We start from the raw sequence: 24,093 nt of genomic DNA, 5'->3' as shown, positions 1-24,093 counted from the left end.
AAGATTTCATAACAGTCCAAGTGTTCTACTTTTAGTAGCATTAAACACCAAGGAGTGTAAACAGATTGCTGCAAAACAAACAAACGTGATATGAGGAAAACACTGGATATATTATTACTTTCTTTAAATACTTAAGACTTGTTTTCCAGGAAGCACCATCTTTTCTCACTGAGCAAAATAAGGAAAAAACAGTCTCAGTGGAAGTTTCCACTCTCCTGGCCATCATCCTGATCATCTGTTCCGAATACACACAAGGCCAAAATTTCCTGTTTTCAAACTATTGTCACCATTTTCTAGTCTTGTGCTATCGATTCTAACTTTAGCTTGTTAAATAAACAAAAGAAAACACTGCAAATACAGCAGAACAATACTTGCACACAGATTTGCTGTGAGCACTGTTTCATAAGTGATGGTTCAGCATGTGAACTAACTAGTCTCCCAGCATTACGCAGCTAATTAAAGCATTAAAAACAGGACAAAATACAACTCAGACGATAATTTTAGCACTCTAACTGCTGTTTTGTCAATCTGAAACTAATTGAATGTTTTCATAATCCTTCACAATTTTTTATTCTTTTTTTTATTATTATTAAAGTCTTGTGCCTATTCCCAGTGTAATTATACAGCCAAATCTGTATCATCTTCTCCATATCACACTGATCCTTATCATGACTGGTAGCATCAGCCACTTCAACACTTTTCTGCACTATGTCAGAAATTTTGTAATGGCAAGCACTAGTTTCTCTGCAATACTCCTGCACACCAGAGAACTATCGCTGCATCTTCACCAAAGGCGAACTGACTCACCGAGGTAATGCAACGAAGCAGGTCTCCAGTGGAGCCAGGAACTGGGCCATCACGTCTCCAAGCTAGAACCAGTGACCAGACCATCCTTCCAGCTTCCTACATCATCTCACCCACCCCTTAACACCTACATTCTGCTGTTTCTTATCTCTTGCAAGCTTACCTTTTTGCTTTGTTCTGCTACACAACACCCACCCTGGGTGGCTAACACACAGCTTCATACCAGTCTTGCCAACAACGTGCTCCCTATGACAAAAATGAGCTTCGCCATCTCCTCTCACTGTTTTGTCAGCAATGAAAACGTAACACTGTATCAGCTACTAGGAGCAAAGTTAACTCTATCCTAGCTGAAACCTGGACAACCACTTTTCATGGCATACAGAGAAGTGTATCTGTTGCAGGTCCCTTACCCACTTATCTGCATGGCACCTTTGGCTTGCTGCCCTTGTTCTCAGAACATCTCCCACATTTCATCTTTTCCTCTCTCATCACAACCACATCCTGGGCACCTTCCTCTCATCTTTCCCATACATATATACAGTCATGTTTTTGTGTATTTATCAGACGAAGGTGGTGTAGTTGGTGGGGTTTTTGCCTTTTTTTAAAAAAACAAGTTACTTGAGTCTTTTCATCAACTCTTAATTAAAAGTCCCTTCCCCCTCCCAGTCTTAATCTAGGAAAGCAAAACATTCAGGGTAGGTTCTGCTTTTTTATTATTATTATTATTAAATGACTGTACACTTCTTATTACAAGGATTACTGCAGCACTGACGAGACTCCCTGCACACAACAACCCAGGCAAGAAGCAAGCCACACTGTGTTCGACTCCGGCTCCACTGTCCTGAGCTCAGGAGTACACATCGTGACAAGTCGCATGAGAACAATGCATAGAAAACCAAAAAAAATCAGTACTTATAAAGACACAATTAATCTAAAGCTGAAATGTCAAGCCTATACTCCATGGATATTACCAGCTGCTTTCCCACCAGTGGCAGGGGATGAAATATTCTACCATTTATTTTTGTCTACTCATTTTTCATTCCCTAGCTGGGTAGTCATTTTGAAGTGGTGCTTATAACAGGGTGTGAAAAAATGCCAGTCTTCCAGTTGACAAACCCAGTGTGTTTTTTTTTTTTTTGTACAGATTCATTTTTCATTTTTTTCCTTACTTGCCTGTGCAGATATCTGTCTCCATAATCTGAGAAAGCCTTAGATACAAAGAAAAGCAAGACATTAGAACTGTGTAAAAACTCCATCACTATTTTGGACCCTTTAAAGGACACTGAAATTGCTTCTCTGTTTCATGTTTGGATCACTCAAGTGTGCTCATGCTGCATACAAGACAGACAATTCTACAGATGACCACACAGGCCAAGCATTCCGCGTGTCATCTCAGTCAAAATATTCATTGGCTTAAATGCTGTGTTTTGTATTCCCCATAAAAGAAAGGGGATTTGGGCTACGGAAGCAACATTTTCACCGAATTCAACAAGGGATGATGAATTAAGGCAGAGTTGAGGACAGTGCAAAGTTACTCCGTAATTTCTACAAATTGCCTCCCCATCTAGCTAGTGTAGCTTAAGCTACTAGTTGCTTGCCTACTGAAAGAAGCCGCTAGACATCTATTAACACTCATGGAAAAGTCTCCAAAGGAAATTCCAGACTATTTAAATAATCTTTACAAATTAAATTTAGGACATGTTGACACTCCATCCTTATCCATTCCTTGTGAAACCAAGACTGTATGCTCTGTGTGCTAGCTGACATTTTTGCAAGTCAAGCATCTGCAGACTGAAGCTGGAGCCTCTTCTGTGAGTGAGTCAGCCACTATTACAGCAATGAGAGGGCTCACACTTTGTTGGGCCACTTCGGGCATGCTGAAGGGAAAGCTATTGTTCTGCCAAGGTATTACAAGGAAAATCAACACACTATATTTTAAATACTGTAAGACATTGCAAGGAATTCCTTATTGCAGGGAAGGGGGAGAAATAGGATGGGCATGCTCAGCGTTGTTTACATTATTTTAGGAGCAAAATTATCAGCCTTCCCACTACAAATCATCAGGTCTGCAATGTGCATGAATCAAGTGGGCAGAGATGGAAAAAGAGCTGGTAAGAAAATTCAAAAGTACAACAAAAGTCAGCATTGTGTCCGATACATACATCCACCCTTGATCACTGAGAACCACTTCGAAACTGTGCTCAGAGCATTTTCACAGCTGACCTGAAGAACTCCAGAGAAAGAAAAGATTTCTAAATAAACCAGCACAGTCAAAACTACCAATACATTATAACAAATTCTTATACTACGCTGAGATTCTAGTATAATAAAAAAACGTTTTTCCTACCTAGATGGCAAACAATATACTTCTTAAGGTTCAAATAAGTCAGTAGTAGTTACAAAAGGGTTAAGATGAAAAATCAGCTACATTGCATACTTAACTATATACCAGCATACTTGAAAATTAAAAAGCTTCAGTATAACAACTCTGAGTAGCTTACAAAAAGCTACTCACTCTCATCAGCTCCAGTAAAAAAGTTTGTTTCCTAGCTTCTAACAGTACCATCACACAACTTATTATTAGATCAACAGTTTTGTAGAATTTAACCACCACGACCAACTAATTTATCTCTTTTCTTCCCACCCCACAGCAACCTTATGAATCCAGATTTGTTCAGAAACCAAATCCTTGGAATCACTTTGCCACAATTGCTTACCACAAGAGCCGAGGCGCCCTGCCGGAGGAACCTGAGCGCCGGCACGCCAAGCCCCAGCCAGCCAGCATCTGCTCCCAACAGCTCGCTGCAAGCCTGCGTGTTGACAAAACTGAAGGACTCGCACTACTGTTTTAACAGCCAAGAAATAACATATGGTTCTTGAATAATGATACAAATATTAAGATAAGCTAAGTGTTTTAGAGGACTGTATTAACACACCTACGTATGCCCACATATGCCTGTAATGCACTGAAGCAATACATCACGGAACTCCTACTTGCACTTTGTGGCATAAAACTTCCTTTTTTTCTTTTTTTTTTTTTTAAATGAGTTAGCAATGCAAGTGAACAAACGGGTGGAGGTTTTGACCGGTGCTTCACAAAGTTTTATCAAGTCCACTTCTAAAACAAAACAAAAGCTAAACCATTTAAAAAAAAACATATTTCAAGCAGAAAGATACCGTTCTGTAAGGAAGCCCTTGTTTACTTAATCCAAATCATTTTCCGTACACATGAATTAAAAAGCAGAAAAATAAACAACAAGAGCAGTTTTTTCTAGTTTACCTCTTTAAGTCTTCAGAAAACTTAAGCAATGTCCTGGCCATTTCTGTAGTTGTGTCTACCCCAAAATAAGCAAGGCTTTCTTTTTCCTGTCGGCTTTCCATCTCACTATACACCACCCTATCCTCATAACCTTTGACCAACAGGAAGTAGACACAATGGCCTGAAAATAACAGCAATTGTAAGATTTCGAATGATTTAATACATGAGGGGTGGGTTTAAGACTTGAAAAACCTTCCCTCGCTTCGGTTTTCAAAACGTTGCTTTAAAAGCATGCTACCTGCATAGACTCACGATGTTTGTTACAGATTCAAGGCTGAACTAGGTTAAAAACAGTGCAACATCATTCAGTGTACATAGGTACAAATTCTTGCATATATTGAGGTTCTGCATTGAAGTCAGTCATTAGACTGTTTCATAAAACCAACTCAGTTTTACGATAGTGTAAGCAGTAAAAGGCAATAGAAGTTTCTTGCAGCATGGTATCTTGTTTTCCAAATCATTATTACATCCTAGTATGAAATGTAACCAGTAGTCCATTTAAACACTGCAGTTGAAAGAATAAAAAGAGTCTTATGATCAAAAGTCACTGAACAGTCTGCTAATGAGAAGGACCTTCCTAGTTTGAAGTAGTCAAAGAGAACTTCGTGTTACAGAGGGAAAGGTCTTTATCCTCCCCTGATGTAAAAGCCCATGCAATGACACCGCAGACATTTTCATTACCAATATAAAAGTCATGTGCTTTAAATTTTACTAACATCTTGGCATGAACGCTCCAGAGTTATAGATTCCGAAGTCCAGACAGGCAATTAAAGCATTTCTTTTCATTAGTTTTAATGATTTCGTCTTGCATTCCAAGTACCGGTTGATTGCTGTCTTGCAAACCCACAATCACGTCCTGTTTTTGTCATCCCTCCCCAAAGGCTTCAGGTTCCTCCTCTGCGGTTACACTGCAACACAACCAGGTCACCAAGATAAGAGCAGAATGAGCTGACTCTGAAAGGGATTCACCCCTCTTGTAGAGAGCCCTACTGCATCTCCTGAAGAGGGGAACGGGGTGGGGGAAAATAATCAGTGCCTTTTTTATATGGCCTCCTTGTCGGGAGCTTAAGGCTACTAGATCAAGGGTTCTTCTTCAATCACTGAAGCTGATAACATCCCTCTGCCTTGGAAGTGCGAAGAAATTTCAGGTTAGGGGTATTACTGAGGAATAATTACAAGCATGCCAAAACACAAGGTCCTAATAATATCCCAACACAACTCCGAGCATGCTTGCTGCCCTGCAGACACACTTGATCATGCATTCACTGAACCTCTACCGTACATCAGGCACTGACTGCATGGGTTTTAGAGGCATTTCAGTCATAGAAATGCACTTGAAATACTCTTTCCTTAGCAGGGGAAGCTTGGGCACTGCCTTTCTGCAGTATAAGGCTGGATCTAGCCCATCAATGCGGTATTTCATTAAGGCCTGCAAGCACTCACGCTAACCACAGAGGAGCTCCTGATGATATATTTCAGCACAATACCCACAACCACTTCCAAATGCAAAATGGCTGTACTGCACACGAGCAAGCTTTTCAGCACAGCAGCAGAAGCCACACAGCGTCATCGTAGCTCAAAGCACAAATGGTTCAACAAGGAGAGTAAATGTGAGGTTCCCTGCGAGTTCACAGTTTAAGAGTCCCTTGAAACCACTCTGCCTGTTAATAGGATACTCCTTTCCCTTCCCCCATGTTAAGACAGACCCTGATGCCATCACACCAAGGAATAACAGAGAAAGGATATCCTGCCTAGATTTTCCACTATACAGATCAAATCATCAATCCAGAGAGGTCTCTGCTTACACATGGGATAAAAAGAAGATGCTTCCAACTGATAAACTCTGAGAGGAAGCGAGGTTGGCTCCATGACTATTTTTAAGTAGTTAGCATTCACACAATGGCCTAAAATTAATGGCCAACCTCCAGGGCCCACAAATACTTCACTTCAAAAAATATTAAGGAGGTAAGCATATTTGAGAGAAAAGAAGTGAACTACAAGGTACAAGAAAATCACACTTCTTCCCAGACTCACCTTGAATCAAGTCTGCATGCTTAGTTTAAATAAGTGGAAAGATAGGAAGCGTTAGGTTGTTTTCTCTTAAAACGCAGCATTTCCTTTGAGAACTGCTGTGAGAAACCCAACTGCACAGCTCTGGTCATTTTGACTAATACTCTTTCACTGTAAGCATCATATGACAAAAAGTAAGTAAATGCAGAATAATAAGAATATCTTTATGTAGCTGTATCATGAAAGAAGGAGCTTGTTTCTCAGCCTGAATTTCAGAGGCCAGCCACCACAGCTGTGCTGCAGCAGAGCTCTCTGCTACATGGGCCGAGCTCCCAGCTGAACAGCTCCCGACGTGGCACCACCCGACAAAGGGCATTGAGTCTACCAAACAGCCAACAGTTCGCATCTCACTCAGTTAAAAGCATTTGACATCTAAGACTTCATCCAAACATGATACAAAAAATGGCACTTCGTGCATCTGGTTAGTACACGAATGCAAACATCTCCAGTATCATCTAAGGATATAAAATTCAAATGACACTGTTTTCAACATTAAATGCACAGAAAATGCAATCCTTATGCCAAATATTTCATAGGATAAACAACAAGATAAAGCAAAATGCACTTTAGTATCAACTTTCTCATCTAAAAAATGCCCCAAACCCAGACATGCTTAATATCAAATATCATCATTCATCTCTCCCTTTAAGTTCTAAGAAGGATTTGGTGGTTTTTTTTTTTTGTTGCTTATATTAAAAAAAGATGTCTAGCCTTCTGGATATTTTTTGTTGTTGTTCTTTTTAAGCACAGCATCCTTCTGATGAATAACTGCTAAGGGAATAAGAATTGCATAGAATTTCTGATCTCACCACAAACTTCATTCCCCTCCTCCTCTGTGCACTAGATAAAGTGAACAATTAGCCTGCTGTTTGCTCAGTACAGTGAGACTGTTCATGTCTTCATTTGTATCAGATCACATCACAAAGCACAGAAAAACATTAAAAATAGATAAAATGAAATAACTAATCATTAAACCACCAACACTGCTATGAGAAATTAAATGTCAGGGTTTTATTTTTTGTATTTCTTCTTAAATTTTGAACATTTGAGTGTTAGAACCCCCTTACTTCAGCTGGTTTGCAAAGCACTCCACATTTTTAAGCTTTGCTCTTTGACGTGAAAAGCAAGCACTGCATTATCCAACTGCTTTTTACGCCTTTTTGTGAGAGTTTCACTTACTATAAAAATTGTTTAATTTTTAACTTACAGGCAGCAAAGGAACTCTAAAAGTGGATGCCCTGTTACTTACTGTATTGGCTCTCTATACATTTAAACGGTATCTACTTTGTTTACACTCTGGAAGCTCTTACTACTGCCAGCACAGGAACAATGTAACTGTGGAAAGGGGAAAACATGTTTTTCTAAATTTTTTTTTTTTGTCTTCTAACAGAATTATAAGGTACACATGCAGCAGGCTGAAAATATTTTTAATTGCTGGTAGATGGAAAAAACAAACTACCTCAGCAGGTACTTTGTTTCAACTCCTAACTTAACCCTTTTCATTCTGGAACTGTGAGTACTAGCAATTGCTAGATACCTACAAAACTTTTTTTTTTTTTCCCTAGTATCTGTATTATGATGACTTTGAAAGGGTTTATTCTGTATTTTCAACACAACCATTACTTAATCCTTCAGATTGGAAAGTGATGGAAAGTGTTCTGGAGCAGCAGAACAGTGCAAGTTCTTATACAAGATTTTAAATCTTGCTTCTATCTTCCAACTCTTAAGAAAATATCACATCATTTGTATGAACTTAGATGACTGATTTCAGTTAGCTTTTAAAAGAATACATATATGTGTGTGTGTGTGTATATATATATAAAGATATACCACCATAACAACATCCCAAACTTGAAGCAAAGGAAACTTCTCATTTTCCCCTCACTTACAGGGGCACCCAAAGCCTTTTCCCCTCAAGGAACCACCAGTGCCACGTATGTCAGGGCGTGTGACAAGTTGTCCAGTTGTCCATCGGGCACAGCCGGCTGGGAGGGACGCTGCTAGTCTGGCTGGTTCTTGCACAGGACCCTTCAGCAAGCCCCCTGCACATCATGTCTCCAGGGCCTCCCTCCTGCTTTACAGGCTGGCAGCACTGCCAGCAGTGCCCGACGGGAAGGAGTGCAGTGCTCCATTTCTAATCGGTGATATGTGGCCTGGTAGGGCGCTTGCCTTCCACATCCAACATTAGGTCTCACACAGGCTTTCTAAGCTGTCATTTACCCTCAGTGCTAAACAGATTTAAGGCTTATATTCAAGTCTCCAAGTGAATGGCTCCCATACTTGTACAATCATCTACCCTCCCTCCCAGACCTAAAGGCCAGCAAAAGTGCTGAAAAAAAAACGTAAACAGCTCCTCTAAGCAATACTCAGCTGACCTTCACATCTGAGCAGGTTAGTTCTGCCTCTGTCACAAGCGTCTTTCTTCTACAGAGCTGCAGAGCTGAAGCTGCTTATTCACTACGTGAATCGTGACAGAAGAACTGGAAGACCAACAACAACGCCAAGCCATAATTTTAGAAGCTGCTGATGCAGAATGATTATATCTTCCTGTCACCGACTGTGAAGATAAGACACCTACAAACGTCACATTATTGTACTGCTGCAGCCAGTCCCCTATTAAACAGGTGCCACTTCACCCAAGCTACTACATAATTTGTGAGCACTCATTTTTCTCGGTAAGGGAGGGCAGAAGACTGAATAAAATGGAAACAAATATACTCTCACTTTTGAAAATATGCTCACTTGCTAGGGCGGCAGGAATACCCATTCTTACTCTCAATTTTAAAATTTCTCATAAAAAGTAAGACTTCAGCAGATGAGACAAGTCAGCTCAGATTTTGCTAGATTAAAACTAAATTATTACACAGCAAAGATCAGAAGACTGAGGATGAGATGATGAAGTACAAATGTTTAAAACCTTAGTATCACTTCATTTTGGTTCAAAACAAGTGCACTGCTTTTTTTTTTTCCCATTAACTTCTAAAACGCGAGGCCCCATGGCATATTAAGAGTCTAAACACTGACAGGACTCCTAACGGCAGTTGCTAATAAACACTGTCCAAATTGCTTAAATCCAGAGAAAAATTATTTTGGCAAAGTCGCTGAATCAAAGCAACAATAAAAAGCATTTATCCCGAATTCTTGGCACTTTAAGTAAAATACGCCAATCAATCAGTTAGTTGCTTTGTGAGCAATAAATAAGCATAACCAGCATTAATCACATGCTTTCCACCTCCTCACAACTCGGCTCAAATGCTGTAGTAAAAATAACTTAGGCAAACTATTTAATAGTCTATTATACTAAAAACACCCTCTCCAATGTGTTGGGGACAGCTTATTTTCTGCAGTAATACGTGCTTGAACTGGACATAAAAATTCAACACCTTCTGCCCGAGCAAGCTGATGACAGCGTGTGATAGTGTTTGAAGGAAAAGCTACGGCTGAGCTTCTCTAAGCTTTTAAGAGAGGTATCACATCGCACTCACAGAACTGACACATTGCCCACAGAACAGAAAGAAACTAAGTTCCAGTGATTTTTATCAGGTAACACAAACGAGCTGACACAGTAGAGAAGCATACACAAAGGACTGCTTTCTCATTGATTCACAACATTTAGGTTGTTATTTCCAGCCCAGGTTAAACAAATTGGTGTTATGATACTATTGTTAGGCTAGATGTATAAACATGCTCATGCACTTCTGGAAGCAGGCCAGCTAGCTCAACAAACATAGTACAAAAGAAACAGTTCAGAGGTAGAACATTAGCTTCTTCTTGGGCTCACACACCATGTTGTTATGGAGAGGGAGCAGCGGGTGGGAAGGAAGAAAACACAACACAACAACAGAGCAAAATATTTTGTGATCACTATTTTAAGAAGATTAGAAAGTTTTCTGGAAAAAAAAACAGGCTCAATAGTTGGTTCATATGCAGCAAAATAACTTCTGAATATTTCATAGGGAGATCCACACATCGAGCAATTTCTAATCAGCATGCTTTACTCAAGGCAAAGAAACACTGGAAGTATAGATTTCTTACAATTAAAGTTAAATTAGCACTCAAAACACAAATTGCCATCAGCAAAATTTTACTTGGTACAGAAAAACTTATTTGTTTCTTTATGAGCTACGAGTAAGGACAAAAATAATTTCTGCATAGTCCAGATCTCCCAGTTAGCCTCTACGGATAAGGGCTCAGTCTTAATCCCACTCTTCTGGGATTGCTCTGACACCTGGCCTTAATTCCCCTTTCTGTGAGAAACAACATTAAAACAAAGATATCAAAGAGACATTTAAGAAGATATTTCCACACACACACTTGAAAGCGTAAGTGTTTTAAGACAGGCTGTTTACAGTTGTTTACCAGGGCACTCAGCGTACAGATCGAGTTGAAAGCAAGTATGTATGAACCAACAGACTACAGATTTCCCAAATATTACAACCAGCCTGTGTAATGAGGAAAAAAAGTTCCAACATTTAAATAAGAATGGCAGAGTAACAAACTCAATTCATGGATTAATCTCCCTGTCTTCAACTCCGCCTCAGTGACCCTGGAATCACTGAACTGTTCGAACAATATAATTCCTGCTGATCTGTTTCTTCAGGCATCTCCAGTGGACACAAGATGCAGACAGCAGAAGTGAAAACACCAGGTCTCCCATTGAAAAGGATCTTGTGACAGTTCTCATTTATGATTTGTTCTCTTCTCTTCAAGGCAGACACTCGGAAAGAATAAGCTGGTTTGCACTCATACCAACAAAGGACATTTCTATTTTTGTAATCAAAACAGTTGCCTCATTTCACTGAAAATACTCTATAATTTTAAATTCTATTCAGAGCAACAGATCCTTTGCAGACAACATGCAGCTGTGTATGTATGAAGCTTGCTTTGCCCATTAAGTAACAAGTAGGTACAAACAAGTTCAACTGAGTCCCTTCCAGCAGCTCAGGCAACACCAGGGCTTGACCAAGGTCTCTGAATTAGAGAACTTGAGACTCCTCAACACCGCCAGTACATTTAGAGAGCAAGTTAAAGATGATAGGGAAAATGTTTCCATACCTATATACAGCAGAGATTGAAACTGTCAAGCAATTCATTTCAGCCTATTAACTTGACTTTGCACATAAATTGTGGGCCTGCCTCTTATTTGCTTATTATTGATATCCAGCATGACCTTGAGTTTTAAAATCAATGAGATGATCTGATACTATCAAGTTATGCCATTATTACTAAACAAAGAAAATTAAAACCGAAAACTTGCTGTGTGTACTTACTGTACTGATCATATTTCACAGCACATCATTGTCTATGAACCCTTAGTAACTTGCACAGATCTGTATTTTTATATTCTGTCAAATGCACATGAAAGAACATTCCTGTCACAGTGTGCATATTTCCCACTTTTTGACATGCTGGAACAGGTCCTCATGGGGTTCTGGTGAGGTGTTTTTTGACACTGTATCTTCAATAGCTCTTAGACAAAGATCACTTCCTTGCAGGATTGCTGAATAAATAGAGCACATTTGAAAACGGAGTTCAGAGGAGATTACATCACAGGGGTTCCCTTGCCAAAATAGAATTTGTGCTTGTTGTCGTCTCACTAGATGTGCATGCATGCATATTAGTGTCACACAGTATTTTCTCTAGGCAACAGAATGGACCAACTGCTCACAACATGCAATGCCAGTTTGAAATGCTGTTGCTCCCCCGCCTCCTCAAGCAGATTACTGGGCTAATCTTTAATATAGAATAATTCAGCCGTACAGCTAGAGCAGTTATTGCCAGTGCCAGTAATCTGTCTTCCTGAAGACCTGCATTATGAATACTGTAACAATGGAGTCCCAGAATTGGAAGCTTTTGTTTTTCCCTTTTAGCTTGCTAGCAAAAAGGAAGCTTAAGTATATGACCAATCAAATACACTACTTTGCACTTTAAATCCAATGTCCTTCGGTGAGCTCCTTGACACACAGCATATGACCCAGTCAAATGGGATTTCTGTATAGCACCTGTTCTAGCACATGCATGTGCTACCTGCCATACTATTTGTAAACAGGACAAGGAGTGCCATTTACACCCAATCTCTTCCTGGGCCAAGTCAAAGTCAACCTTCAGGGAAAACTAAACAAAAAAAAAGTTACTTGATAAAAGCCGTAACTGCTGCTGCCAGCAACATAACCCTTAATATTCCCCCTTGGTATACGGGCATAGGAAGCTACATAAAGGAGAAACACATAATTTTAACACTAATGCTACAGAATTTCACAAAGAACAGCAAAGCATGATAAAAAGTCAACTAACAAGGCAGATGCTGACTATGAAAGAAAAATAATTCTATCACCCCAAATCTTACTTTAAAACACAGCCAGATCCCGCATCGGCTTTTATCCAGGCTGCGGCGACTCATCCAGGAGAAAAACCCAGGAAGATCTCCATCTCAGCATCACTCGAGGAGAGCGCTATGCTCACTTAGCATCAGCTCCCAACTGCAATACAACTGAAAGCTCTGCAATCTTGCAGACTCAATGAAGGTTTTAATCATCTAATGAGATTACCTCATCTGCGTGTGGTTTCACAAAGCAGTCTCAATGGTAGCCCATTATGCCAGTGCCCTGACATGCAGTATCAATCATGCTAATCAGCTTACTCTGATATCACCCCTACAAATAGATGACTGCCATGCACAGAAACCAGAACTGTGAAGTTTCTACCTCACTGCAGCAACACCCAGAGGATTAAAAAACTGTGATCCAGGTTTTACCCGAGCTATCAGAAAACACCGGTAGCTCAAATCATAACATTAATGCCATTTATATTCAACAGGTTATTAGCTATGGTCCAGTTTGAAATTTTATGTATATTCTAGACTCAATCATAGCCAAGTACAACAGCTCCTATATAGAGAACATTAAGCTCAGATGTAGCAGTTTATATGTTCACAGCTTATAATTTTCTAATGTGAAATTTATCGAGCTTGATAGAATGGTATCAGTAGCTATATTTCCCCCAAATGCAAGCTTCAACACATCAAATGGACACCAGACAGCCCAATACACTGGCTGTTCTACTACTACCACTATGAAAATGGTACAGTAATTAATGCCATTCACTTACCAAATCAACAAACAGCCAACCTCTAAGTAACGTAACATATGAACAAATTAAACTTGTTCTATTTCACAGATGAGGCTAATGACAAGATTTAATTATTAAAACTAAGCTTAGCCTATATTTTGTTCTTCAGTTGCATGGGAAAAAATAGCCCTGAGTTCTAATGTCTTTCTAGACAACAAGGTGATCCAGTTGTTGCTCATGCAGTTAAAAAAAAAAGCTAGCCACACTACATAGCTTGCAAGACAAACAAAACAAGCCCCTCTAGTAACTGCATTTCATACAAGAGAGATTAAGCACCTTGTCCAAAGAACCACAAGATTCATGGGCAGAAATCTAAGACATATGTTTTAAATTACACAGTGCTACCTTATCACACTGGCATCACCCCCTTCCTTTTTCCCCAAAATACTTCAAAATATCAGCATTACCACAATTTATACACATCTTTATTCAATGCAAGAAAAAACACACAAGCGTAAGCACAGATATTAAGACACAGTTAACAATGTGATTTCCTTTCCTGAAGGCAACTGACATATCTAGACTTGACTGGGGCCTCTAATGCACAGCTCCCTAGACCACAAAGCACCTTCCCTAAAGTACCATTTTGCTATTAGCTACTTTCAGTAAGGGCAAAGGAATGAAGTGAAATAAAGGAGACCGGACAGTACACAAGGCTATGATCTTACAGTAGTTAGGCTAGAAATACACAGAACCTCCTAAAACTTGACAACTGTAAAAAGCAACAATCTCAACAGTAACGAAGAAACTGCTGAAGAGCTAGTGTGAAGCAGCCTTAAGCCTTTACAACCATGTTGCTATCAGCCCACTTGGCTGGACCAAGTAAAATCCCTCAATTCTGAAAGCTTCTCAATGCACTGCCACGATACTCATTTAAAACACGAACATAAAAAAGTAAAGTTAGCAGAATGACTGGATAACAAGATCAAAAGACTACTCATTCACCCGCGCCAACTGAAGCAAGGATTTGTCTCAGGACTCTTCCCCTACTGAACAACTTGGGTTTTTTTTGTGTTTTTTTTTGTTTGTTTTTGTTTTTTGTTTTTGTTTTGTTTTGTTTTTTAAAATGAAGGATATATTACAAAAAGGTAACCTAGTCACATTTGACATTCCTTATAAAACACCTCATTGTTAAAAGCATCCAGATTTTCTCCTCTGGTTTTACATAACCATATTCATAGAATCATAAAATGGTTTGGGTTGCAAGGGACATTAAAGATCATCTAATTCCAATCCCCCTGCCACAGGCAGAGACACCTCCCACTGGACCAGGTTGCCCAGCGTCTCATCCAACCTGATGTTGAACACCTCCAGAAAGCAAGTCACTGCTGTCTTCAAGACGGGTAAGGAGGTGGATGTGGTGAACTACAGATGGGTCAGCCTTACCTTGATGAAGCAAATAACCCTGGAAACCACTTCCAAACAAATAAGGCCAAGACAGTAACTGAGAGTAGACAGCATGGATTTGTGAAAGGAAAAAACACGCCTCACTAGCCTGATGAAATAAACGGCTTGGTGGATGAAAGAGCAGTGGATTTCCCTTATCTTGACTTCAGGAATACTTTCAGCACTATATCCCATGGCATCCTCAGAGAGGAACACAGTGAAACATCGGCTAAATAAGTGGACAGCGAGGTGGACTGCAGTGGCTGTACTTCCAGGCTTGTGGTCAGCAGCGCAAAGTCAAGGTGGAGGTCAGTTACTGGTGGAGTACCCCAAGGGTCAATACTGGGGCCAATACAGTTCCGTACCTTCACTAATGATGGGACAGAACGCACCCTCAGCAGGTTCACAGACAATACAAAACCAAGAGGAGCAACTGATATACCAGAAGACCATGCTGCCACTCAGAGGACCTCAACAGGCTGGAAAAATGGGCCAAGGAGAATCTCATGGAGCTCAGCTACGGGAAATACAAAGTCCCACACCTGGGAGGAATAAGCCAGGCATCAATGATGGGGGCCAGCCAGCCCAAAAGCAGCTCTCCAGGGAAGGCTCCCAGAAGCCTGTTTAGCCTAGAGAAGAAAGTGATATTATCAAGGTGTAATAAATACCTGGTGGTTGGAAGCAAAGACAGCGGAGTCCAACAAGAGGCCACGGGCACAAACTGAAGTACAAGTAATTCCTTGTAAACATATGAAAAAACTTCATTGTGAGGTTGACTGAACACTGAATCAGGTTGCACAGAGGACTCTGTCCTTGGAGATGCTCAACCAACTGGGCATGGCCATGAACAACTTGCTCTAGCTTGACCCTGCTCTGAGCAGGGGGGTTGGACTACATCTCCAGAGGTCCCTTCCCATCCCAGTAATTCTGTGAATATATAATCAAGCAGCTGTCAAGCACTGTGTTTTGTTGACTGTTTGAAATTTATTTTTCCCCACAACTGCACAGCCAAAGGACAGTTTGCATAAGCAAAGACCTTAGAATCCTCTGTGATTTGAAACAACAGCTATTGAGCAAGAGCATTCTGAAAACAATAAAGTAATTTACTCTTTAAGAAGCTATTTTCAATAATCTGTGAACCTCCCCTAACAAGGAATACAGTTGAAATAGCAAGGTAGGTAGACAAGCTGCTACACAGCCTGATCTCTCCCTGTGAAGCAGTGTAACTTTGCAAATAGTTGTCTAACTACAAATCAGAATCGCTTACTCCACCATCCCATCAAAATAACTCCAATGACAATAAGGAGACAAGACAGCAGCAAGGGGAAATTCATTTGACTTCTATCAGCTTCAAAGGAGTAAGAAAAAAAATACCAAATGTTTTACTCCACTTAAAAACAACAAATATTGACCTTAAAAACAGCATTGTTATTCTGCCACTAGCCATTTTGACAGCTTTTTTTCTCTTTTCTGCTTTTGTTTTGTTTTCCTAAGCACAGCACTGAAATCTACCTAGAAAGAGCAACGTACTCTTTGTAAGAACCAAACTATTCTAAGACAACTTTATACACTTGAACATGAAGTTCATGACACTAATCACAGCACTGGTAAGTGGAACACTGGCAATGCACAAGTGTCTTTTTTTTTTTTATTAGATCTAAATATTTAATTGTCCCACTCAGCAACTTAATATTGCTTCCAAATCTGAACAATATTCAACAAGTCTGCTAGCAACCTTCTGAAACCAAGATGTTCCTTCCCATCCCTCATATACACTTCCTATTGAAAAATACTGAAGTATTTTAAGGGTTTCTCAGTGTAGCTACTAAAAGAGTTGAACCACGGGGGAGGACATCTTCCTTAAACATGATCCAGTAACTGTCTCCTTTTCAGTCCTTTTCTCACACACACTCAACTTACAACAGATGTCCAGATTAGATAGATCATAAGCACAACCAGCTTAAATGTGAGTAAATTAAGACTCTATAATAATAAGTATTATATATCTATATCTATAATAAGTATTATATATCTATAATAATAAGTACTATAATAATACCATAGGCAACCTAGAACTTGGACGGTCTGGTCTATCTGTAATAAGGTAACTGAGGTTATTACGTTAATTTCCATAGAGATCTGAAATGCTAATTAAATGAAAAGTAAGAAAAGTAAAAGTTGCACCCTCAGCATGGAAGAAGTACCACAGAGCGATCAAATTCTTATTACATTTGTTTCCCCATGCATCCCAAGTTTGCTCTATGCCTCTGGCTGATATTCTGTAAAACTATCATTCAGATAAACAGAATTCAAAGCCCAGGTAGAAAAGTCACATAAAGCTTAGGGAAGCACAGCCACGTAATGATGTGAGACTTCATTTCTAATAACAGAAAACTTCAACGGGTTTCTGCAATTCAGTTATCATATCAGCAGTACCATTATTTTCCCACAATATTTGTTATTCACAGTCAAAAGGCACACGCTTTCAAACGAGTACTTGCTGACTAAACCGAGTCCAAGCGTCACACAGGTGCTCCGGCACTTGTTCCTATAGGTAATACAATGGTGAATCACCAAGAGTGCTCAGAGGATAAAAGAGTAGAAAAATACATTGCTCTGGAAAAAAGAGGAAAAGAAAATAGGAAGAGGTTTATTGAACTTGAGTTCAGGGGTGGGATTTCCCCCCCACACACACCTATTTTTTAAGTCACCACTTTCTAAAGATAGGCAAGATTTAGACTGCCATTTAGCAATCCTTCCTGTTCATTTACATTTTAAGATATTTTTAGACATTAGCACAAGATTGTATCATTCAAGAGAGGTGCCATTACTCACTTTTCTGTTCATTTTTCTTGAGTGTGTGGAATTAGAGGAAGAAATCTGTAGATAAGAACTTATGCACTCAACTTACCATTCAGAAATAGACTAAGACGAAACTACCAGTCACCTTTTTCATAGGAAAAAAGGTAACATTCATCCAATTTCTATGTTAGTTTTTATCAAACTCCTAGTTCCCTGAGTATTTTTCCTAGTGTGAGGTATTCTACAAGCATATTGAAACTCCGCAAGCATGTAAGTGACCAATGAATGAGAAAGAGCAAGAGACAGGAAGAAACTGATTTGCAGCACATGATCACAGGAAATAGAAACATGCAGACTGAACTGCAGTTTCAGAAAGATTTTGCAATTACTGCCATATACCAAGAAATTATCATCTCAAGCTTACTATATACGACTATAATAATGCTTAATGTCTGACAAGTTATTTTGGGTCATAAAAACATGCAATTTCTGACACATTTCTTGTTGGTCAAAATCTACAGATTGCTCCACACTTCTAACCAACACATTGCAATAGACACAAATGTTGAAAGAAGGTTTTAAGAAAGATCTTCCCACCTGACAGTAATTTCTTTCTGACTCCATTATGATGAAGCAGAGTGTGAAGCTGTACTGGCATTTACACCCACAGAAAACTTTAAAGATGAGAAAATGCTTCTGGAGATGGACATTTGACCACACTGCATATGGGATTGGGGTTGATTGGGTGTTTTTGTATTTTTGCATATTTAAAAGAGTCTGTCCTGGGAAAGTGCAGGTGCTCCTTAGGCCAACGTGCTTTCAAACCTCACCTACAGGATTTACAATGGATATAGCTCAGAACCACAAACCTCAACATATGTGCTGTATGGCACCGCCGAGACCACGTCTGTAAAAAGGCATATCTCAGCCTGCCCTGGCTGTTCCTGTCTAATATACTGAAAAACCCAAGTGAGCAGTGCTAGACAAGATATACATCCATACAGAGGCTGATAAATGCACTGTATCCAAACAGCTCAGGACAAGGTAAGCCCGATGGCTTCCACTGATACTGCTCCCGACGGCCTTTCAGACAGGAGAGCGGTGAACAATTTTTATCAGAGGACAGACCATCTGAAGGGTAACCAGCTCCAGGGCGTTGTCTTACTAACAGTCAAAATAAAAAGCTGGCCTAGACAAGTCTGCAGAGGCAGCAGAGCTCGAGCAGAATGAACCCTAGGCCCAAGATGTTGCTAATAAGCGACCGGTGCTATCTTCCAATCTCTGTAGTGGGGATTTAGGTCTGAAAGTAAAGGATAGTATCTTTTCTGGACTCTGCCTCCTGCCCCTAATTTCTGTTCTACATTATCACACAGGGATATGATATGCACACATCAGAAATTACATGATTGTATAATTATACGTGACTGACATTTGGTAAAGTGATTTCAGTCACTGTTTCAAGACTATCAAGTAGTCACTGCATTAGGCCATTCCTGAAGCTACGTGAGATCTTACAGTAAAAATTTGCAGTCAAAAAGCAAAACTGGGCAGTTTCAATTTAACTGGACTAGAAGCACACGTGAAACACCTCACGAAGCACAGTGGGTTTTGTGGAAGAGAAGGAAGTACTGGCTAGCTCCTCCAGGTGCAAAGTATTACGGAAAAACCTGATCTGGAAGAAGGAGGATACTCAATCAGCCCCAAGAAAGACCCAATGCATCAGCAAGCAGCAAGACATGATGCACGTCAGTGCAAAGCCCTGCCTGCACATGACCAGCTTGGTGCCCATTCCAGCTCTGGTGGGAGACACACTGCACTCCACACACTGCACCATGTCCTAAACACCCATCCAGTGCCGCAGTTTTCAAAGGCCATTTTACAAAAGCTCTCTGTACATCTATCTTGGCTACTTTGTTGTCATAATTGCCTTAGAAAGGAACGCCAGTGTATTTCTTTTGCTCTCATTTATACATCAGAGGCATGGCTTAAGACCTTCAGGAAAACAATGCTTGCTCATCCTTCAAGAATCTCGTACAAGTTGTGCATGGGTGCACATCAGCTTGCAGATGTATTTTGAAAGAAGTAGAACAACAACTGATTTCCTGAAAATGTAACGTCCTGTTTATTTGTCCGTCCTCCCTCCCCCCCAAGGTGATGTAGAGAATTATCACAATTCCAGATGTTTACAAGGGGGGAAGGACAACCCATAATAATTTTGCACAGGACGAGAAAGCTGACTGCATAAGCACATTATTCTGCACACACAAATTCAAGATTTCACTAGTTTTTCTACAGGGGCTCTATGTTCCATCCAAGTCCTGGAATTTCAAGCTGTAGGACATTAACAAGCACACATTTGAGTTTCTAGCCACTTCAAGTGTGCATGAGGCAATGAACTTATACAAAGTATTTTTAGACTTCCTGCAATCAACTGTCCTCCCAGCATTGCTCAATATGACGCACAGTTGTCTGAATTATTCAGTTGTGCTAACACATGCTCTAATTTAAAAAGTTGCATTTCTGTGTTTTTGATAAAATAGCTACTGTAAAATTTGCTCATGCAATAAGTTGAATCACAAGTGATTAAGGGTCATCCACGCTAAACTACATTGTGTAAATGCTTATTAAATTATACTTATAAAAAGTAATTTGTTTTATCTACATAAGATAATGATGTAAACTGAACAAAACACTAGTAATGCTTGGGGTGTGTGCAGTAAGAGAGGTGCCTAAATTCTGTGCAGTAAGTTTTGACATTACAGAGTCACAGAAGCCTAAGGTTAGTCTTACTTGCAGACAAGTACTATGTTTTGTAAAGGAAAATACGCCGAAAATGTTGCCTCAGATTTACAGGTCCTGGAAGACTGAACCACTGCAGTCTTTCTAAGAACTCTCCTATTGTCTGGCAGGCTTCAGAGAACATTCAGCAGTTGAATTGTTTCTAGGAGTAGTCAGGGAATGGGATGACAGCTTGGATCATGCAGGCATCTTGTGTGCTGAAGAAAGGATCAAGTTATAGATATACCACTGCATGTACGTAAAGGCAGACAAGCATATTCCAATACAGGGTGTTCTTGTAAGAAACAGTGATGGACAGGGTGATTGCTGGAACAACTTCATTATTTAGCAGAATTGAGTAACAAATCACTACTTGAAGCTGCTCCAGACTATACATTATTATAATAAATACTGTCATTAACCATGATTATGCATTATCTCTAATGAAGAAGCTTCAAATGAAGGAGCTTGCAAATTAGCTGTGGCCTACATCTTGAAGTCAAAGGAATCTTAGAAGTCTTCTGCTACCAATTTGCAAAAACAAGTGAATAAGTTAAGTTCAAGAAGATGCTGATGACATTTCTTCCATAAAGAAAGTAAAAGATGTCATCAAGATGTGATGCTCTGATTTTCAACTGTTAGATGTGTTTCTTTTGGATTACAACTGCTCTTGGTGTGCTTTGGTACTGTGACTGTCATTTACAGAAGAAAATTATTTACTTCTAGCAACTGCCTCAGTTCATGATCCCCTCATTAAGACCATTATTACCTGAATGCTATGCCACAGGAAAAAATTGATCACACAGTCCCAACTATCCAGAAAAAAACGATCAGAACAAGTTTCATGGACTAAAGCTGATGACCTTTAACTGTATGGTTATTGATTTGAAGCAGTTCCTGGGGGTTGTCCTCTAGTATTAGTGAAGAACTAATTAAAACAGAGCTACACTGACTGATTCACAATGCTGCTGAGGATGTTAGTGTAACTAGTGAGAGTAGAGCGCAATTTCTTTTTTCCAGTTAGTCTGGGTCTTGACAAAATGAAGAGTAGTTCAAATGGAAAAATAGAGCCAGGTACAAAGTTACGGATTCTCTTCTGAGCAAGAACAGAACACACTTCCTGTTACGATACTCAATTAACCAACTCCTTTTAAAATGTCATTTTTTTGAAAAATGTCATTTTTTGCCTTGCCAGTTTTTAAAATCTCTCTCCCCTTCTGTGCGGGACAACAAGCAGTTCCCTAAATGGATTGTCCCAGATAGTAAAGCTTCTTTTTGGATAAGTTTCTTACATTTAATACAGATAGCTTTTTGTGGAGCATCGCATATGCAAAAACTTGCTAACAACTGTTTTATACACTGCTCTTTCTTGTTTGTCACATGCAAGAAATTTTCCTGAAATATCCTCTGAATGCAAGACTATTCTTGCTACCATCTGCAGGTCCAAAAAGTAGCATGGAAATTTCAAAAACATGTTGCCCACACCTGCAAATTCTAATTTTCTGGTGATAAGCAACTACTTACACCATGAACTTGGTCCATTTTCAGACAACCAACAGCCCCGCAAAAGCAGCAGTAGCTCCAAGAACGAACTAAGCACTGAGCTTCTCAGAAATCCCCCAAAATTGCCAAGCAAAATCTCAGGTACCATATTGGTTTTAGGTTTTGCCTATGTTGAATATCAACAGTGATGACAGAAGGTCACACACAGTCCAAACAAACAACTCCAGCATTTGGATAGATATTTCCCTACTATCACGGTATTAGCTAATTGCCTCACTTCAATCGCCAGGAAACACACATCTATCTTATTTACCAGGGGTACATTAGGGGAGACAGAATCCATCTCATCACTCTAACACTATTTAAGTGGAATAAAACCAAGTTTGTAGAACAAACAATTTAAAGGAGTCAATATAAGGAGAAAGCACTGATCTGTGAAGAGAAAGCACCGATTCCTGTCACACCCCATTTTTACTTTGTCCTTAGATCATTATAGAATAAGAAGCAATGGTTCAATAGGAATTATGTAAATGTTAACAGGAAATTATAATCTGAGAACTAAAAATAAATCACCTAAAAACTATGGATAAGAACAGAGTATAAACAATTTTTTGTTCATGACAAATCCATATTGGGGTGAAGGTTTAAGGTTGGGATTTACACCAAGAATACATACACTACCTGTAATGAAGCTTAAGGGACACTTCTGGCACTCCTAGAACTACTGTATTAACAAAATACATATACACAAGGAGAAATGGGCACACAGAAAATGTTTAAAACCACAAGAGAGCTCACTCAATTTTATGCTATCTGATTTGACAGCAGGTGAAGAAATGCCTTGCTATCTCCCCAGTTCCCTCTCTGCTTTGACACTTAATACTCTATTTCCCTTTTAAAAGCATACAGAAAGTCTGAATAACTCACACTGAAATAAGTGACTGGAAACTATTTCACCTCTCTGCAGATGTTCTCATTTAATCTTAATATCAGATCCTTACACTTGAATGAGAAAGCCTCGTTATATTTCACACCAACCTTCATGGAATTCTGCTGCTCAGAACATACCTTCAAATTCCTCTCCTACGCTTTTGACTGGATAGTTAAATGCAGCCAAAGTAAAGTAGTTTTTTTCATACCTTACAGGAAAGCAGACAGTTACAGGTGAAGACTGCAAATATAAAATACAGGAATTCACACAAACCACACTATATCTCAGGCCCCAGCCTGATGATCACATACCCAAAGGTCTGCAATTTCTACAAAAATCAGCTAGCCTTTTGCATGAGTGTTATTGCTATGTAATTTTTTCAGTGAATTTGAAGGTGTAGTCAGAGAGAAGTTCCTGCTTTAAAGCAAAATCAGTACGAGCACTCCTAAAAGCAGACACATTGCAATAGCTGCACTTATTTTCAGAATGGGAATACCAGTAACTAGAATGTGACAGCAGGTAAGGTTAGTTTTACTTTTATTCTTTAAGAGATCTTTCAAACCAGGTATCTTTGGACAACACATTAACTCCGAATGGTTTCTTTAGCACAGGTGCAGCAGTACAGCATGAGGGAAACAAAAAGCTTGCTCTTCACGGAAGAGGTAATACATATCTCCGAAACACACTTTCCTTCTTTTCTCTTTGCGTATCCCAGAGTTTTTTCTTAAAAGCATGGAGTGAATCACTTATCAGATACTTCTATCTAATGCACTAACAATAAACAAAAAGTTTTGCAACAGCCTTAGTAAACTAGTAGTCACAAATTTAAACAAACACACAGATTGCTGCACTATCACAGAGATTTAGAAGATACCTTAGCAGCAAGTACTGTCTTTCAACTGTTTATTCGTTTTTTTCCGATAGTTATGAGAACCTTGATTATTAGCAAAACCCTAACAGGATTTCTTTTTTTCCCCCTTCATGTTTTGAAGAGGTACAACTCATTGTTTGTTTGGTTTTTTTTTCCTAACTTTCTGTGGTATGTTTTCAAACATTCTCCCTTTTGTTATTATTACACACTTGAGGAGAGCTCATACAAGATTATGAAAAACAGCTCTTTCAAAATTGACCAACACTCTTTCAAGGAAAAGCATATTGAACATAATAAATCCAGTTAGGGTTTCCTCCTCACCACATTTAACGTCTGGACATCCAAATAAAAACCTGAGATGACAAGCAGAAAGAAATAGCAAGTAATAAGTATGTAAAATGGATTATCAAATTATGACAGAATTTCTGTCAAGATGATCTCAGTTTTCACATGGTTTTTCACTATTACTTAACTAACTTCTGTAATTTAGACAAAACACTT

The 24,093-nt window shown here is 39.3% G+C and overlaps 1 protein-coding gene across 12 annotated transcripts in view; it reads right to left on the bottom strand.

Annotated features, from left to right (window-relative positions):
• GAB1 (GRB2 associated binding protein 1) overlaps positions 1 to 24,093 on the bottom strand; it is a 95,963-nt gene that overhangs the window by 45,340 nt on the left and 26,530 nt on the right. The window contains exon 1 of one of the 12 annotated variants that reach the window (XM_066996047.1): positions 12,540 to 12,698. The exons of 10 other annotated variants lie outside the window; for them this stretch is intronic. In XM_066996047.1, coding sequence (XP_066852148.1) covers positions 12,540 to 12,593 — 54 coding nt within the window. In that variant the 5' untranslated portion in view covers positions 12,594 to 12,698. Of the gene's footprint in view, positions 1 to 4,084; positions 4,203 to 12,539; positions 12,699 to 24,093 lie in introns of those variants that run through there. One more of the 12 variants, XM_066996049.1, reaches the window with a different exon arrangement.

This window comes from Anser cygnoides, chromosome 4, assembly GCF_040182565.1.
Source record: "Anser cygnoides isolate HZ-2024a breed goose chromosome 4, Taihu_goose_T2T_genome, whole genome shotgun sequence".
Taxonomy (NCBI): Eukaryota; Metazoa; Chordata; class Aves; order Anseriformes; family Anatidae; genus Anser; species Anser cygnoides.
Note: the sequence above shows the minus strand (reverse complement) of the source record. Positions and strands in the feature narration are given on the sequence as shown.